Below are 19582 nucleotides of genomic sequence, written 5' to 3'. Positions count from 1 at the left end.
ATTTGTAAATGCCAGCTACCATAGAATGCTGTTATTTTTTCTTACTGATCCTTTTATTTATTGTGTTTAACACTCTTATTAGAAATATTTTACTGGATATGATTTCAATTAATGAGTTTTAAAATTTTAAATAATGTTTTATTATAATTTTATTATAATTTTATTGTTAGTTGCTTTGAGTGCTACATTTACTGTATATAATCAGCTATAAGTTGACACAATGTATAGCTTGAGGGCAGTTTGGGGACCAAAAGTATGAATATTGATATGACCCATGGATATGTCAAGGGTAAAAAAGACAGGGGCATGAAACACAGGATCTAAAGGACGAAGTAAAGAAGAAAAAAAAGGCCAAAACAAAAAACCCTCTTGCAAAATTCCAACAGGCATTAACTGTTTATGCTCACAATAAAGGCTGGATGAATGAAAGAGTAGAGGAAGGGTCAGTGCTTCCAGAAAAAAATTATGCTCTTGCCTTTCAACTGGGATGGTCCTCTTTTTTCTAAGAGTTCAGTACCTATGGGTAAGTTGACCCAGGTTTTTTGGGACAATTTTTTGATAATTCCTAGACATATACATGAGTATATACAGTAGTTAAAAGTCCAGACTTAAATGAAGTAATAAAATAGCTTATATTTTCCAGATAAGTCATCAAGTATATAGTAAGCAAAGAAAGCCTTTGTTTTGAAAAGTCTTGAGGCAATATTTTGAATGTACAGAAAATGTTCAGTGTGATATGATCTCTTATTTGAGTGTTAATAACCTCATGTGGCTGAACCTAGCTGTTAAGCCAATGGTCTGACCCAGAGCTTAGAAAAGTTACTTTTTAATTTAATTTAATGGATTTATATCCTTCCTTTCTCCCAAAATAGGCTTTAGGCTGGAACTACTTGGAACTACTGCTCTCAGAACAACCCAACATTCACTTGTGATGGGTTGGCCATGCTTTTGCATTCACTTCAATGCTAAAAGGCTTCTTTTAGTCCCACTCCCTTTGTACAGATAGTCTTAAAGCAGGTCTTTCATCATCAACATACTAGGGAAAACAGGCCAGTACAAAGGGTTGGATTCTTATTTCCATTCCCTGGTCAATCTAGTTGTAGACAAATAATCTAAAGGGTGAAAAAGAACAGAAATTAAAGAAAGATCTATGCACTATATCTTTCAAGTATTAACTAAACATTTTAAAAGTGCTGTAAATGTTTTAAATGTCTGTGATTAATTTGATATTTTATCTGTGTTTATTGGCTGATGTTTCTACTATCTCTTTGATTAATATTCATAAACTTTCAAATTTAATGGATTTATATCCTTCTTTTCTCCCAAAATAGGCTTTAGGCTATTTACTGTCTATTTACTATCTTACTGTTTATTAGTTTTTTGGGATAGTGGAACACATGCTTCTTAAAATAAATAAAAATCCTAACATAATCAAAAGAATGAACAGCTAACAAGTCCAGTACAGTCGGCCCGTCTTAAACACTGATTTTTAATACACAGACTCAAGTATCCATGGTTTGAAAATATTCAAAAAATTTCCAAATATCAAACCCTGATTTTCCATTTTTTTTATAAGGGACACCATCTTGCTATGTCATTATATGTACTGGGACATATTTTGTTATCCATGGGGGATCTTGGAACCAAACCCCAGCGTATAACAAGGGTCCACTCTACTATTTTCAGTGTAAAACCTAAGATCAATAGCAATAATTTTTGCAGCCCACAGGTCTGAAGAATACAGCATACTGTTCCCTGTTGTGTGCATGCAGCATCACCTTGGATAAATAAGGTAGCAGCAGAACATTGTTGTCAGAGAATATGACTACTAAATCATTAACAATGCAATTATGTCCTAGTCTATGCAGGATTAATGTCTAGTGAGTTTAAAAAGAATTTAGTTCCAACTAAATCTGTATAAGCAAACTACAGCTCTTGATTTATAACTAATCCTCCAGACAGACTGACAGAGATTAACAACTGACAGCTGGAAGAATAATTCAACAATCAAACTACTTATGTCAAATGCATATGACAAAAGTCCTAACAACAGAGTAGAGAAAGCTTATTTTCATTGCTGAAAACAGAGGACAGAATATAAAGAAATGTGTGACAAAAAGCAGAAGAATTAGAAGAAACTTCAAGGAATTATGAACAAAGGATGTGCAGTATAATATGTATATGATTATCTGGATTATCTGCCAGCTACTCAAGCCATAACTACACATTGTACTAGCATATAGGTTTCCTGTATACATATCTTCTGGGTACCATAAACAAGAGGTAGGAATATTTGCAGGGGAGGATGAACAGGATAAAGGAGGAGTTTAACACTTACTGCATTTGCAGATTATCCTCTGCTCCTATACTGTTTATTTTCCCCTGCAGGCCAGGCTTCCTTCAGCCTTTAGGCCTTACTGGAGGGCAAAAAAATTAAAAGATTGTGTGGGATATTTAAAAGGAAGTTCTCAGTCACTCATCAATTATTTCTGAAAATGCCCACCACACATTAGTATGAATGGAGCACAGTACTGGGAACCTATAAATTGTATCCAATGTTGTTAGCACAATCAGGGAAAACAGATACAAGTGGGTTCCTCATCTCTGTCTTCCTATTACAGTCGCCTGCATCCCTTGTGTCTTGTCACATCATGTCTCATTGCACATTGTTGCTAAGGCCCCCTTAATTGAAACTTTGTGGGGAAAACTAAGGGAATGGGGACCTCTTTTGCGTGTGGTTTCCTTCTATTGGCTTCAGCATTACATGGCGTATTGCTTCCTGTAAAATATGACACCAAGGAATCAGAGAACAAATACATGAACCTGCATACAAAACTATATTCATACTGTATTTGTGCTTGTACAGTCACCCCTCCATTTTTGTTGGGGATCCTTTTCAGACCTCCCTGTGAAATTGAAAAATCACCAATATTCAAGGGCCATTGGCTTGAATGATGGTGCACACTCGGGGGAACCCATGGGCGCACATAATGAGCATGCTCCTTATGTAGTTCCCCTCTGTTTGCTGCTTGCAAACGGGCGAGGGACAGATTCCAAGTCCGTAAAAACAGAAGGGCAACTGTATATCCAGAAGACAAGATATTTAAGTAAAACCTCATTTTAAATATTTTAGTACAAATCATATGTACAATGCTGGATTTAGTTAATAAAACAAATTGAAGTAGTACACTGAAGAAACTTTGTCAGAACTATTCCCATAAAACTAATTATAGCAAAACAGACAAGGTGTCACCCTCAATGGCTATTTCATGTGGTGTCAGAAATCTTATTCAGTGTTTTCTAGTTCATCATAATTGTCAATGTAAGTAATTAGGTGATCGTGAAGTGCCCAAGATTCAACAGAGGAACAGTGCAGAACAAAGCTATGCCAATGTATCTGAGCTCTGAGTGTACTATGCTGCCAGCATACTGTGTCACACCTCTGTACAACTGATCATATAAACCTGCATTACACTTATTCCCACTTACATTGTACAATGGTAGACAGGCCCTTGTCAAAGTACATTGAGGACATGCTTGCATAGTACCTTGTAAGCCACAAGTACTTGGGCAATGGGTTATGCTGGCAGAGCTCTCCTTATGCAGCCATAATCAGGATACGACTCTGGTGCAAATTCCTAAAAAGTGCATCCTCTCGTATAAGGGAACTTAGTATGCAATCAACAGGATTCTAGTTAGAGAGTCTGTCAGGGATAAATACATTATTGCCTCTGTCAGTGTCCTACATTCCAATACATTATGCTTCTACCACTCTCCAAATACCTATTTTTACTGGAAGAGGAGCGACATTTTAGGAACATGCTTCTCTTTACCTAAGAACACACAGAGACTCAGGACTGACAAACAACTTAAGTTGTGGTTTTTAGAGATGCTCAAAGTTTTATGTCCATCCTACTATGATATACTATAAATGAGGATTTGGGTTCACATTCAGACTTTCAGTCAGAAAATGACACACAACACAACATCCTGCCAAACTTTTTCTCTGGATACTAGATGGATGAATGAACGAACGAACGAACGAACGAACGAACATATATATATATATTCCTCCATAGTTTAAAACACTCATATGGCAAAATACATACAGTACCTTAAATTTGAAAAAGACCTTAACTTTTTTAAAAAAACAACAACAGATGCCTGACCCTTTTTATTGTATAATGGAGGTTCTCAAACCTTGGTCCTCCAGATGTTTTCAACTTCAGATACAAGAAGCCCCAGCCAGATTCACCAATGGTTAGCATTACTGGAAATTTAAGAACAAAACATCTACACAATCAAGGATTGAGAATCACTGGTCTACAATAGTCATTGTTAAACATGGGCATCGTTAGGTCCATGCTAGCTGAAACCTTGAATCTCCCCATATAAGCCTGCCTCAGTCTTATATGTCTTATATGGGCTTTCTCTTCGTCCCACCTGTCTCTGTCCCCCAAGGAAGGCTCAGTTGGCCTCTTCCCTGCTCTCTTTTTGCTATCGACAAAGATCTACTTACTTAGCTATTTTGCTTTAAGTTACACAATAATCTGCTTTGAGCCCCATACTGAGAGAAAGGTGAGATATAAAATAAATAAATACATCAACATCTATTGTTAATTGACATCTATCATAAGTATAAAGTACAATGATTTTTAGTATCAAGAGCAGCAGAGTGTTCACAGCACAGTGCTCACAGTATAGTACCAACTGTAGGGCCAAATATCTGTGGCTTTATTTTATCCTCTAGAATTTGTCTTTTAAATTAAATGAGTATTCCAAGTAAAAGGTATTCCAAACAATAACCTCACAACTGTGTGTCATTTTAAAATATCTTCAGAAGTAGCTAAGGTCCAGTACAGACGGCGTGGAAGCACGCTCCCCAGCCCTATTACGTATGGAGGGCACCATCTTGGCATGGTGCTGTCCATATGCAGTACACGACAATGCCATCACTTGCTTGCCATGTCCAAATGGACCGGTGCGTGCCTGACATCATCGTGCCGCTGGAGGGCACTTAGGACGCCCTATTTGTGGTGCGAGAAGGAGCTCTGAAATGGAGCTCCTTCTGGGAGGGCGCCTCGTTCCTGTGGCAACTAGATTGCCGCAGGAACGAAGCCAGGGAGAAAGGGGCCAAGTGCCAAAGGGAAACAGCGTTTTGCAAAAGTGCTGGGTTGGAGCTGCAGGTGCTGCCGGTGAGGTTGCCCTGCCTTCAACCTGGCAAGAAAAGGAGCGGTTGTGGACCGCCCCTCTTCTGCCGTCTGTACCCTGCCAAATACATAAAATACAGTCAATGAGGGTATTTCCTGATCACTTGTGAGATATGATCCACCACAGACAGATGAATGTGGGGGCCCAACAAATGATCTGGTCTGATTACTATACTACCCAGTATTGACATTTTAGCACTCCTGATCCTCCTTCCTCCAGCTTTAATTTTTAAACTCCACAACCATAATGCTTCAAGGTTCTACAGCACAGATTGTAATTTAGAATTAGTTTATCAACAACCAATAGAAAATTACCCTCAGAAATTATTTGGCCAAGGTGTCAACAGAAGGCAAAAATATAAACTTTGCTAGAAAGATAACTAACACAGATGAAACAATGAAAAAAAAGGAAGGACTAGTACACAAACAGAGATAGAAAGGAGCAATACTGGAAGATCACAACCGACAGCTGATCAATGGCACAGAGAAACTGAAGGGTGGAGAGCCCAGCAGCAGATATGTTTAGCCTGGAGAAGAGAAGGTTAAGAGGTGATATGATAGACCTGTTAAAATATTTGAAGGGATGTTTTATTGAGGAGGGAGCAAGCTTGCTTTCTGCTGCTCCAGAGAACAGGACCCGGAATAATGGATCCATGCTACAGGAAAAGAGATTCCACCTCAACAATAGGAGGAACGTCCTGACAGTAACAGCTGTTTGACAGTGGAACACACCCCCTTGGAGTGTGGTGGAGTCTCCCTTCTTTGAAGTCTTTAAACAGAGGCTGGATGGCCATCTGTCAGGTATGCTTTGATTGAGAGTTCCTGCACGGCAGGACTGGATGGCCCTTGTGGTCTCTTCGAACTCTATGATTCTATGATTTTATGTTCCACAAGGCAATGCTTATATGAAGCAGCACTACACAGATTATAGGAATGTGGAATATAAGGAGCATGAGCCAGGTGAAGCTAGATACAGTAAAAAATAGGAAATGGAGCACATAAACATAGCAATACTAGGGGTGAGCGAGCTAAAATAGACAGGAATGAATCACTTTGACTCACATAGCTACACGGTATTTTATTACTGTGAGATCTTGAATTAATTAATTCAAGATGTGGTTCTGGAGAAGAGTGCTGGGGACACTATGGATGGCCAAAAAGACAAACAATTTGGGTCCTAGAACAAATCAAGCCTAAACTCTCCCTGGAAGCCAAGATGACTAACACTGTCATACTTTGGCCACATTGTGAGAAAGCAGAACTCATTAGAAAAGACAGAGAACAGTAGAAAAAGAGCAGAGAGCAGTAGAAAAAGAGTAAGACCTCATGCCAGGTGGATAGACTCAATTAGGGTGACCACAGGTCTGAGCCTACAGGACTGGAGCAGGGAGGTGGAAGATAATATATTCTATTCCTATAATATGTATAGTGCTGCTTCATACAAGCATTGCCTTGTTGAACATATGGGGTGAGGGTTGGGATATGTGATTGTTTATAATTGTGAATTTTTATTCTTATGGTATTTTATTGTTATATTTGTGTTGTAATCCACCTTGATTCCCTCGGGAAAAGGCAGAATATAAATAAATTATATTATAAGGGAGACATCTCATTCACTGGGTTACCATGAGCTGAGATTGACTCGAAGGCAGCAACAAATACTGTACTGTATAATTAGAAGCAGAAGATGGAGAAGCTATTTTCTTGCAGACAAAACTAGACCAGGTGCAGACTGTGGTACAGACCACAAATTATTTATAACATTTTTTTAAAAAAAATAGAGTAATGTTGAAGAAAGAAAAAAAAGCCATCATACCAAAATATGATCTGAACAATATCTGAACAAAATTTACAATGTAAGAAAGATTTGCACTGTTAAACATAATTGACCGGGAGCCAGAAGAATTATGGCCCATAATCAAGGAAGAATACAAGAAGACACTTTCAGTGATCAAAAATAAGGGAGTTTCAAACCAAAGGCTGGGATGCTCTATGATAAGAAGATGACCATGCTGCAAGACTGAAAAGAAATAAAAAGACACTGGTTGTAATACACAGAATAGCTGTATAAAAGAGATGGAAAAATGAATGACACATGGAATGAAGAAGTAAATTTTTCTCCAAATATCAATTAAGTTTAGGTTTTTTTATTAGTTTAAATGCTGAATCAGGTAATTTCCCTTGTTTTTCTTTTCTTTTTAGATTTGGAATTGGATTTATCTATATCAGATTCCCAGACCCCATTCCACTCTCCCGCTATTATGATGTTTTCATAATCCAAATTCTCTTAGAGCTTTATTCTCTTGTAGGGCATAAATATTTATTAATAGTATTCCCCCCCCCCCAGATGCATTATTTCTATAGCAATATATTGACCGTCTTTGTCTTTAAAGATTTCTTTAGCTTGGCCTTTTGACTTGACATAAATTGCTATGCCTTTCTTTCTCTATTTTCCATTATATGCCGTGAACAGCTCCCCATACCTATTATTTTCCAAAATAGTTTTGTCTTTCGCTTTAATATGAGTTTCTTGGAGACAAATAAAGTCTGCTTTTTGTTTTTCGAGAAGATGAAATATTTTCCTCCTTTTAAATTTGGAATTTACCCCATTGATGTTTCCTGACAATAGTTTAGTAGTCATTAATGTTTATTTTTTATCACAAATTATATTAGTATCTGGTTCTTCTATATTTCCTTATTTTTCTTTTCCCCTTTTTGTTTCCTGCCTACTCTGCTTTCTTCCCATTGCTTTTTCCTTCTCTATTTTCATTATGTTCCTCATCCTTCTTTTGTTCTGTCTCTGGCTCTGACTCAGTTTCACTCTCTTCTTCTGATGTCGATTTCTCTGACTCCCCTGAACTAAATTTCTTTTCCTCTGAATTCCCTGTTCTCCACACTCTTCCAGTTCTTGTCTCCATCTTCGTTGTCCTATTCTCCTTTCCCCCTTTTCCCATCTCCTGTCTTTTCAGATTTTTGAACCTTTTTGTTGTTAAAGCATCTTTCATCTTTTCTTCTGAGTTGATGACAACTCTCTCTTTTTTAAATGCAAAGGAGACGCCTTCTGTTTTCCCCCCATTTGTATCTTATATTATTGCGTCTTAAGTATTATGTTAGTATTGTGTAGTCTCGCCTTTTCCTTAACACTTGTGTTGGAGTTGCTTTAAATTTTTTTATCTCTTTCCCTTCAATCTCAATTTTTTTATTTTGGTTTATGTCCAGAATAAGATCTTTCACTCTTTAAATAGCACTTGCAGAGATTATACGTTTTACTCTGACAGATTTAGTAGTTGGCCCAGAAGTGATATAATTTGTATATCTTAACAACTCTGTAAAAATATCACAAAAACTGAGATATCCCCCCAGACACTTTCAGACTATTATGCAATCTGCATGGTCTTTAAAACTTTAAAAAGGGAATGGACATGGAAATTAAAAGATTACCTATTGCAAGATGAAGAATTTGTCAAAAGAATAAAGCAAGAACTAAAATTTTATTTTTAAAAGAACAAAACCAGTGAAATGCCAGCCCATATTATTTGGTATGCTAGTAAAGCAGTTATAAGAGGGCTTTTCATCCAACAAGAGGCCAGAAAAAAGAGATGCGAGAAACAAAAAGAAAAAGAACTAATGGACTCACTGAATAAGAAAGAACAAAAGCTTAAAGAAAACCCTCAAGATAAAAAAGCCAGGCAAGATCGTCATATAATAAAGAATCAATTGAGTCAGAAAATTAATCAACAAATAGCCAACAAAATAAAATACTTAAGACAACACCACTTTGAACATGCTAACAAAACAGGAAAATGGTTAGCATACAAATTTAAAAAAAGAAAGAGAAAGGAGAATGATAATAAAATTAAAGGTTAAAGGGAAAGAATACACACAGCAAGACAAAATTAAACAAATTATTACTGATTATTATTCAATATTATTCTCCAATGTGAATTTAACAGAAAAAAGTCTAAGATCCAAGAATTTATTAGAAAAGAAAAAATTCCACAATTCACAGAAAAACAAAGAAAAGAGCTAAATGCTCCAATAATTGGGGAAGAAATACATAGAGTAACAAGGAATTTGAAAGACAATAAGGCTCCAGGGCCAGATGTGTTAATTGCAAAATACTATAAGACCTTTGCAGAGGAATTATTAGTACCTATTTACAACACGATAAAAGAAATTAAAAATGGTAAGTTCACAGAAACTTGGTGTAATGCAACAATTGTGTTAATCCCCAAAGAATAAAGAGATCCTGAACTGATGGAGAATTATAGGCCAATCTCGCTTCTAAACTTGGATTATAAAATTTATGCTTCAATCTTGGCAGACAGGTTAAAAAAGTGTTGTTGTATTGGATACATGAAGATCAAGCTGGGTTTTTACTGAGATGCCAAATTAAAAATAACATAAGAACAGTGGTAAATATAATAGTTTTTTTGAACATCATAAAAAGAAAAAAATGGGAATAATATTTTTGGATCTAGCAAAAGCACTCAATATTGCAAACCAGTTCTTTCTTAAAGAGGTACTAAAACAGAGTGATATAGGAACAAACTTTCAAAAATGGGTCAATGCCATATACAGTCGGCCCTTCTTATACAGATTTTTTATACACGGATTCAAGCATACACGGTTTGAAAATGTTCCAAAAAAGTATAAATTTACCTTGATGTTCCATTTTTTATTAGGGACACCATTTTGCTATGTCATTATATTTAATGGGACTTGAGCATACATGGATTTTGTTATACACGGGGAATCTTGGAACCAAACCCCAGCGTATAACAAGGGTCCACTGTATAATAAACAATCAGCCCAAAAAGTTATTCATGGGGAAAGATCACAAGGTTGTAAAATAAATAAAGGAACTCGACAGGGATGTCCCCCCTTTCCCCATTTATTTATTTTGATGATAGAAATTCTGTTAAGGAAAATTAGAAACAACAAACAGATCACTTTAAACTAAAGGCATTCACTGATGACATTGTAATTTTCTTAGAAAATCCATCAAATAGTATTAAAAAATTATGGCTAACATTAGATGAAGCTGGTGAGATGGCAGGATTTAAGATCAAAAAACAAAAAGTGGTATAATGACAAAGAATCTCTCAAAAGCAGATGAGAAATCTCTGCTAGAAAATTCTGATTTAAAAATATAAAAAAACAAATATCTGGGGATCACCATCACAAACCAAAATTCTGAACTGTGAGGAAACGATTACAGTGGTACCTCGGGATACGAAATACCCAGGTTACGAAATTTTCGGGATACGAAAAAATCCCATTGGAAATCATTGTTCCGGGTTACGAATGTTTTTTCGGGTTACGAAGAAAATTTTTGGTGCTTTTTGGCGCTTTTTCGCACGAAACGCGGCTTTTCCCCATTAGCGCCTATGGCAATTCGGCTTACGAAGGCTTTTCGGGTTACGAAAGCGGCCGCGGAACGAATTACTTTCGTAACCCGAGGCACCACTGTATATCAAAGTGTGGAGTAATATACAGGAGGATTTGAGAAAATGGAAGACATTACAACTCTCATTAATGGGCAGGGTAGCCGTGATTCAAATGTACATACTCCCCAAGATGATTTTTTTCTTCCAATCTATACCTATTATTACATCTGACAAGCTTTTTAAGAAATGGACAAAAGACATTAGAGAATTCATTTGGCAAGGCAAAAAATCCAGAATTAAAACATTTGTCATGCAGGATAGCAAAAGGCAAGGAGGTCTAGGCTTACCAAATTTGCAAATCTATCTTAATGCATGCACCTTTAAATGGTTAAAGGAATGGATTAATCTGAAAAATGAGAAACTGCTTGCCTTGGAAGGCATAAATTTAGATAAAGGATGGCATGCTTTTTTATGTTATAAAGAAGAGGTGAACTTGAAAGATTTTAACAAACATCCAATTAGGAAATCCTTATTAAAGATATGGCATAAATATAAGAATTCATTTTATTTGAAAATCCCAAGCTGGACCTCCCCTCAGGAAGCCTTTTATAAAACCCAAGGGAAAAAAAGAAAAATGGATTACATATAAAGATCTGTTGTCTAAAATGAAAAAAGGAATTGAATTTAAAACTCTGGAAACGGTTCAGAAGGAAGATTTAGGAATACAATGGTTAACATTCTTCCAATTGAAAGAGAGATTTTAAAAAGATATTAAACAGACAGGAATTGAAATTGAATAGAAGGATATAGATTACATTCTATCTAGGGGTGAAAAACATATGGTTTCAAGAATTTACAAAATCCTATTAGACACTGAGTTAAATGAAGAAATGGTAAAGGTCTGCATGATAAAGTGGATGAGGGATATAGGGGAACAAATACCCCTTAACTCATGGGAGAAAGTATGGGGAAAAACTTAAAGTTTACTAAAAGTGCTCACTTGATAGAAAAATATTATAAATTACTCTACAAGTGACATCTAACACTTGCAAAACTGGCAAGGATGGAAGATGGTATCAATGGAAGTAAATGTTGGAGGTGCGGCAAAAACGATGCCAATTACTTTCATATGTGGTGGTCATATATGAGATAACTGAGTTTTGGAAAGCAGTACACTCCAAAATCCAAACAAACTTTGAGAGAACCCCTAAATTATTTTTGTTAAATATAATGGAAGAATTAGAAAGGAAAATAAATCAAGACCAGTTAGGCACTATATTAAACATGATCAGCGTAGCCTGTTTGAAAGTTGCAAGGTACTGGAAAGGAGGAAACTCTCAAATGTTTGAGGATTGGATACTAAAAGTAAATGACCTAATGATAATGGATAAACTAACAATGATGATTAATGGCAAATCAGAGCAACAATTTCAAAGGAAATGGGAAAGAATTACCAAAATCTGGAATTAACGATAAGAAGGGGAAAATATAATAATATGTATTATGGTTAGTAACATCAATATGAAGATAACTGTGAATGAAACGAAAGTTAGCAGGTATATATATATATACAGTATATGAAAGTGTAAACAGAATAATGTACCAAGAATACAACTCCAACTAAGGCTGGGGAACCTGGGGGAGGATGAAACCAGTTTCTACTGCTATAGTTATTTAAGTTTCATTTTTCTGAATGTAATATTAATATTATTCTTTTTACTCTTCCTTTCCAAAAACACTGAATGAAATTTGAGTATTCAAGGACAAGAAAGAGAAGATGGAAGCTTTAGAAATTATTAAAAATGCTATATTTTAACAAATAATAAAAAAATTAATAATAATAAAAAAGGAATGAAGTATACAAGGATGAACCTCAAATTCTAGAAATTTCTGTGGCAGCTGCAATGAGAGAAATTGGGACGAATCAGTCACAAGGAGCAAATGATATTCCTATTGAACTGAGACAACCCGCACAGAAAGTATCAATTTCTAAAGCCTGCCAACAAATATGGAAAATAAAACAGTGGCCAACAGACTGGAAACATTCAATATTCATCCCAATCCACAAAAAAGAGACACAAAACAATGCGGCAATTAGAGAATTATAGCATTTCCCATGCAAACAAAATGATGCTTAAAATTCTGCAACACTGATTCCAAGCATATACAGAGACAGAAATCCCAGAGGTGCAAGCAGGGTTCAGTAAAGGCAGAGGCACAACGTACCACATAGCAAACATATATTGGTTAATGGAACGCACCAGGGCATTCCAAGAGAAAATCAGCATGTGGTTTATAGACTATAGCAAAGCCTTTGGCTGCAAAGATCATGAAAGGTTATGGAATGCCCCTAAAGACACGGGAGTGCCAACACATCTGATAGTCCTAATGAGGAATCTGTACTCAGACAAGAGGCTACTGTCAGAACAGAACATGGAAAAACAGAATGGTTCCTAATTGGAATGGGGTCAGGCAAGGGTACAAATCATCACCCTATCTGTTCAACCTGTATGTAGAAAATATCATACAAAGAGCTGGTTTAGACTCAGAAGGAGGAGATGTGAAGATAAGAAACAGGAACATCAATAGTCTAAATTATGCAGATGACACCATACTACTAGCAGAAAACATCATGAACTTGGAACAATTACTATGGACAATCAAGGAGGAAAGTGTAAAGGCAGGCTTGAACATAAAGAAGACAAAAATAATGATCAAAGAGGAGCTGCATAAATTCAACCTAGAGTCCTAGACAATGAGCAAATCAAAATCATTAAAGATTTCCCATACCTTGAATCAAATATTGTTCAGAATGGAGACTGAAGTCAAGAAATAAGAAGACGACTAGGAATGGGAAGAGCAGTGATGAAAGAACTAGACAAAATCCTAAAAAGTAAAGATACGCAACTGAGCACTAAAGTCAGACTCATCCAAGCCGCTGTATTCCACATCGTCTTGTACAGATGCGCGAGCTGAACAGTGAAGAAAACGGATAAAAAGAAAATCAACTCATTTGAGATGTGGTGCTGGAGAAGAGTGCTGAGGATACAATGGATAGCCAGAAAGGCAAACAAATGTGTCCTTGACCAGATGAAGCCTGAAATCTCCTTAGAAGCCAAGATCACGAAACTGACGCTGACATACTTTGGCCACATAATGAGAAGGCAAGACTCACTAAAAAAAACAACAAAGCTAGGAAAGGTAAAAGGCAGCAGAAAGCAAGGAAGACCTCATGATGGCTAGACTCAACTAGGAAGGACACTGGCCAGAATCTAGAAGACCTAAGCAGAGCAGAGGGGGGCAGGGGAGCTTGGAGATGTCTCATCTACAGGGTAGCCATGAGTACAAGTTGACTCGAGGGCACCTAACAACTAACACAGAATATACCTATTTCTGATTTTTATTTTAAAGAAACCCCACTCAAACAGATTTTACAACTGTAGTCAAACAGTCATAGTGCAATCAAAACACGTACATTTTCAAATGTTAAGGCAGGGAAGAAGATACTCAATCCCAAACTGGACGGATGCATAGTAGAAGCTTATCAAGAAGATACTGGCTCTAAGCTGCAAAATGCTCAGCTCCTCCATACCACTGCTACTTGAAGGAAGTCTTTAATGTAACAGTTGTTTGCTCATATGGGAAAAGTGCTCATACGCACACAACTGCTCAAATGAACTCTTCTCTGACCAATTGTTGGATACTAAAATACAGAGACTCAGTGCTCTCAGAGTCCTTCTAAGCTCACTGTGGTTACAACTATGTACTGTATATGTCAAGTATTACAGATGCTGTTAAATCAGAAGTTTACAACTGATGCTTTCCCTTGTTAAAGATACTCAGAGACTACGCTTTAAAACTGTATGCCTAACAACACTTATCTGGAAATAAGATCCACTAGCTGATTTTACTTGCATATTATTATGCTTTAGATCTGGGAGGAAAAGATGCTATTACACAAGCCTGTCAGGAAACGCCCTCCCTTCATCCCAAATATATCAGAACTACCTTAAAGAAGGACATTCATGTCTTACCATATTTTAAAATTAAAGCAACTTTTTCTGGAAAGAGAAGTATAACTCATGCAAAAACATATGCATATATGCACTTATGTATGCAGGCTAATGCTCTATAGGGCCTAGCCCAGTGGTTCCCAGATTCTGGTCCTCGAGGTGTTTTGGACTTCAGTTCCCAGAAGCCTCAGCCACTTTGGCCAATGGGAACCACTGGCAGCCTGTAGATTTCACATTATTTTTTACACATAACTGCTTTCTTTTAAGAAAAGGATAATGCTCACATGATAAATGGGGGGGGGGAGTGGCTCACCAAACAAATAAATAAAATCTCAAGGTCTGACCAAAGCAGAGTGGTACTAAAGTTGGCCCTCCTTATCCACAGATATTTTATACATGGATTCAAGCATCCACTGCTTGAAAATATTTTTTTGAAAAAAGTATAAATTTCAAGTATCAAACCTTGATTTTTCCATTTTATATAAGGGACACCATTTTGCTATGCCACTGTATTTACCGGGACTTGAGCATACACAGATTTTGTTATTCATGGGGGTTCCTGGATCTAAACCCCTGGGGATAAAAAGGGTCCACTGTATTTCTTTCTTTGATCTAGACCCGTGGTGGCACGTGAAGCCATATTTCATGGCACACGGAGGGTGGGGAAGAGGAGGAACAGGCACATGCCCATTCCTCTTCTTTCCACCTCGGCCCCCTGGGCCTTCAGCTGTCTCTGGAGAGGCAGCTGAAGGCCCAGGAAGGTGGTGGGAAGACGTTCTGCTCCTGGAGGGCAGAAGTCCTGTCCTGGACGTCCCTTCCCTCGGAAGTCCTGCCCCTGCCAGGTAATATCCAGTGCTGGAATGCCTTTTAGTTTGGGCATTTAGTCCCTAAAAGGTTCGCCATCACTGATCTAGATACTACACGTAGAGAGATCTTGCAGCACCTTTGAGACTCAAGGGTGCTACAAGATCTCTCTACAGACTAACATGGCTATATCTTTCTTCTAGACACTATACTTCTATAGATGCAGCACAGACTTGCATTGACTTTTTAAGCTACATCAACAGAAGTACCGTGTCTAATCTAGATCGAGGGAAAGAATAGTGCCACTCTATTCTGCTTTGGTCAGGCCTCACCTGTAATCCTGTGTCCAGTTCAGGGCACCACAATTCAAAATAGATGTTGAGAAGCTGGAGCGTGTCTAGAGAAGGGCAACCAAAATGGTGAAGGGTCTGGAAACCATGGCTTATGAGGAGAGACTTAGGGAGCTGGGCATGTTTAGCCTGGAGAAGAGAAGGTTAAGGGGTGATATGATAGCCCTGTTTAAGTATTTGAAGGGGTGTCACATTGAGGATGGAGCAAACTTGTTTTCTGCTGCACCAGAGAATAAGACATGGAGTAATGGATTCAAATTACAGAAAAAGAAATTCCGCCTAAACATTAGGAAGAACTTCCTGACAGTAAGAGCTGTTTGACAGTGGAACACACTCCCTTGGAGTTTGGAGGAGTCTCTTTCCTTGGAGGTCTTTAAGCAGAGGCTGGATGGCCATGTGTTGGGGATGCTTTGATTGTGCATTCCTGCAGGTTAGGACTGGATGGCCCTTGAGGTCTCTTTGATTCTATGATGGCGAGTTTCTGCGTGGTGGAATGGGGTTGGCCTGGATGGCCCTTGCGGTCTCTTCCAACTCTATGATTCTATGATAAACTTTTATGTGCTGTGCCCCAGCTGTAACTCAGACACCTTCCCTTTAGATCAGCGACTCCCAGACTTTGGTTCTCCAGGTGTTTTGGACTTCAACTTCCAGAAGCCCTAGCTGACTCGGCCAACAGTTAGGAGGAATTCTGGGAGCTGAAAAGTCTAAAAGAGGTCCCCAAACTCTGCATTCTGGGATTTGTAGTTCAGTGAACCCAAGAGCTTTCTTGCTGAGAATTCTAAATGCCTCTCCCTAAACTGCAAATCCCAGAATGCAAAAGGAGGCAGCCAGAGCAGTAAAAAAAAATAATAATAATAATAATAATAACAACAACAACAACTACTACTTTATATTTCCCGCCTCTCCCTGTGGATCGAGGCGGGAGCACAACAGCTAAAATCAGCATTACAATGCATAAGTTTCACAACTCACAATTTCATACATGTATTATTGGTGGTATAGCAGCGCTATAAGAGGGTACTGTGTGGTAATCTTGACAGTGGCTATTCCATGTTCATTGGCGTTAGGGGGTGAAGGCGGTGGGGTCACTTCCTCCATTGACTTCCCCCATACCACACTCTTACAGAATCCTTAGCAATGATTTTTTGTACTAATTTACTTATAAATCAAAGATATAGCCCTGTTAGTCTGTAGAATCAGTGTCCAGAGGAATCTTGTGTTGCCCCTTTGAGACTCACTGAGAGAAAAAAGTGGGCAGCATGAGCTTTCCTAGACTTCAGTCGACTTCTTATCAATGCATGTACAGCAGTGGTCCCCAAAGTGTGGCTTTTAAGGGAATTTTGGACTTCAACTCCCAGAATCCCAGACTATCGGCCAACGTGGCCGAGGCTTCTGGGAGCTGAAGTCTAAAATCTCTTACAAGGGCACAGTTTGGGAACCACAGAGAGCTCTTGTACCACCTTTGAGACTCACTGAGAGAAAGAAGTCGACAGCATGAGCTTTCCTGGACTTAAATCTGCTTCCCTTCAAATGCACTTGAGGAAGTAAGACTGAAGTCTAGGAAAGCTGATGCCGCCCGACTTCTTTTTTTCAGTGAGTCTCAAAGGGGCTACATAAGATCTCTCTGTGTACTATATTCCTCAAATGCACCCGAGGAAGTAGATTTAAGTTTAGGGGAGCTCCTGCTGCTAATTCCTTTCTCTCAGTGAGTCTCAGGGGGGCTACATAAGATCTCTTTGCATCCTATATTCCTCAAATGCATCTATGAGAGAGAGCTCATACTGTCTGACTTCTTTCTTTCTGTAACTCTTTTGGACTCTGGCTCCCAGAAGCCTCTATAGCCTGGCGTTCTGGGAGCTGAAGTCCAACAAATGAATGAATGAATGAATAATCTCTTACAAGGGGCACACTTTGGGGACAGGACCTCTGGTCTGTATGACATCCGGAGGGGCAAAGTCTGGGGAACCAGAGCAACCTCGGTCCTGCTTACCTGGTGAGTCATTCCCGGGGTGCTTTGGTGCTGCTCCCCTCTGACGCTGGGGTCTGGGCCCTGCTTTGCCTCCTTCGCTTCGGGAGGAGGCTGGGTCCCCTGGGAAGGCTGCGGGGGAGGCAGGTAAGCCTGGGAAGGAGCCGCTTGAGGCAACTGGAAGGAGGAGGAGGAGGAGGCGGAGGATGGGGCTGGGGGCGGCGGGGTCCTGCTGGGGGCGCCGCTGGGCTCGGTCTCGGGCGGCGGAGGGGAGGAGGAGAGGTCCATGTCCATGTCCATGTCCATGCGGGGGGCTGCCTGGCGGGAGGCGGGGCTCCCACTCCTCCGGAGGCAGCGGAGGCGGCGGCGGCGGCGCGGAGGGCTCCTCGGGCGCGTGGCGGAAACCGCCTTCCCGCGAGGAAGGCGGGAGAGGCTCCCTGTGCTTGAACTGCTTCTGGTAGCTCCGCACCGGAGGCGGCTGAGGCGGCGGCGGCGGCGGCTGCTGCGTCCATGCCGAGGGCGGAGGAAGCGGCGGCAGGCTCGGCGGAGGCAGCACCGACTGCAGCTGCTTCTGGTGCATCTGCTGGAGCTGCTGGAGCTGGACCAGGTGCTGCTCCCGGAGGCTCAGGAAGCCCCCCGCGCCGGACGCAGCCCCCGAAGAGGAGCCGGAGGAGTAGCTGCCCAGAGGCGGCGGCGGCGCTGGCACTGCCATGGCGCCCGGCAGCACGGCCGGAGGGGGAGGCCCGGCCATGGCGGGAGGCGGCATCATGGCGGGCGGGTGAGGAGGGTAGGGCCCCGGGGCCGCCCCATAGAGGCCCCACGTCGGGAACATGGAGGCGGCGGCGGCGCAGGCCTGAGGGGAGACGCCGACTTCCTCAGGCTGCAACGGCGGTGCGTGAATAGGGCCACTGCGCCTGCGCACCGAGGCCCGAGACCCGGAAGCGCCATAGACAGAGGCTTGCTTCAGGGCTAGAGCGGCTTCCGGTTTTGCTCCTCCAATACGAGAGAGAGAGAGAGAGTCAGGAAAGAAGGGCGCCGGCGGTGGCTCAATGGTTAAATGCCTGTACTGCAGCCGCTCAGTCACTGCATAAGGCTGCCAGTTCAATGCCAGCAAAAGGGCTCAAGCTCGACTCAGGGTTGCAAATGAGGAGCCAGATGGTTGGGGCAATGAGCTTACAGTTTGCAAACTGCTGAGGGAATCTTATGTGCCCTGATTAGCGGTATAGAAAGGTGCTTGCTATTGTCGTTCTCCTTTGGCAGCATGCGCTCTAGGCTTCCAACCCTCTCTCTGCCCCAGGAGGAATTTCAACAGCTTCCATCCACTTTGAGCATGAACCAGAAGCACGGAGTTACATTTAAGGAGGGTAGAGTTGGAAGAGACCGCAAGGGCCACCCACTCCAACCCCATTCTGCCATGCAGGAAATCGCAATCAAAGCATCCCTGACAGATGGCTATCCAGCCTCTGCTTAAAGACCTCCAAGGAGGGAGATTCCCCTACTCTCCCAGGGAGTGTGTCCCACTGTCAAACAGCTCTTACTGTCAGGAAGTTCCTAAGGCTTAACTTGACTCTACACCAGAAACCTCCCCTGGATGCAGAAGGCATTGACAGATGGATAGCTCTTCCTTGATTCTGTGGGTGGTGGTGGATGGCCGTTCTTAGTTGGTGGATAAAGGGATTATGCAACTGTATTTATGTGTGTATTTATGTATTTTATTTATGTACACTCATCCCTCCATATTTGCAGCTTTGACTTTTGCGGATTTGATTATTCACAGATTTGAGTAATATGTCCTCTCTAGGAATATCTAGGCCCTCCTCCATGCAACTCTATGGTCAACGTTAACTAA

General features: G+C 40.2%; 1 protein-coding gene across 3 annotated transcripts in view; it reads right to left on the bottom strand.

Moving 5' to 3' along the window:
• YLPM1 (YLP motif containing 1) overlaps positions 1-18178 on the bottom strand; it is a 91172-nt gene extending 72994 nt beyond the window's left edge. For all 3 annotated transcript variants that reach the window (XM_042448299.1, XM_042448316.1, XM_042448307.1), the window contains exon 1: positions 17758-18178. In XM_042448299.1, coding sequence (XP_042304233.1) covers positions 17758-18039 — 282 coding nt within the window. In that variant the 5' untranslated portion in view covers positions 18040-18178. The remainder of the gene's footprint in view (positions 1-17757) is intronic.
• Positions 18179-19582: the final 1404 nt, after the last annotated feature.

This window comes from Sceloporus undulatus, chromosome 1 (genome assembly GCF_019175285.1).
Source record: "Sceloporus undulatus isolate JIND9_A2432 ecotype Alabama chromosome 1, SceUnd_v1.1, whole genome shotgun sequence".
Classification (NCBI taxonomy): Eukaryota; Metazoa; Chordata; class Lepidosauria; order Squamata; family Phrynosomatidae; genus Sceloporus; species Sceloporus undulatus.
The sequence above is the reverse complement of the archived record's forward strand: the minus strand, read 5'-3'. Positions and strand labels throughout refer to the sequence as shown.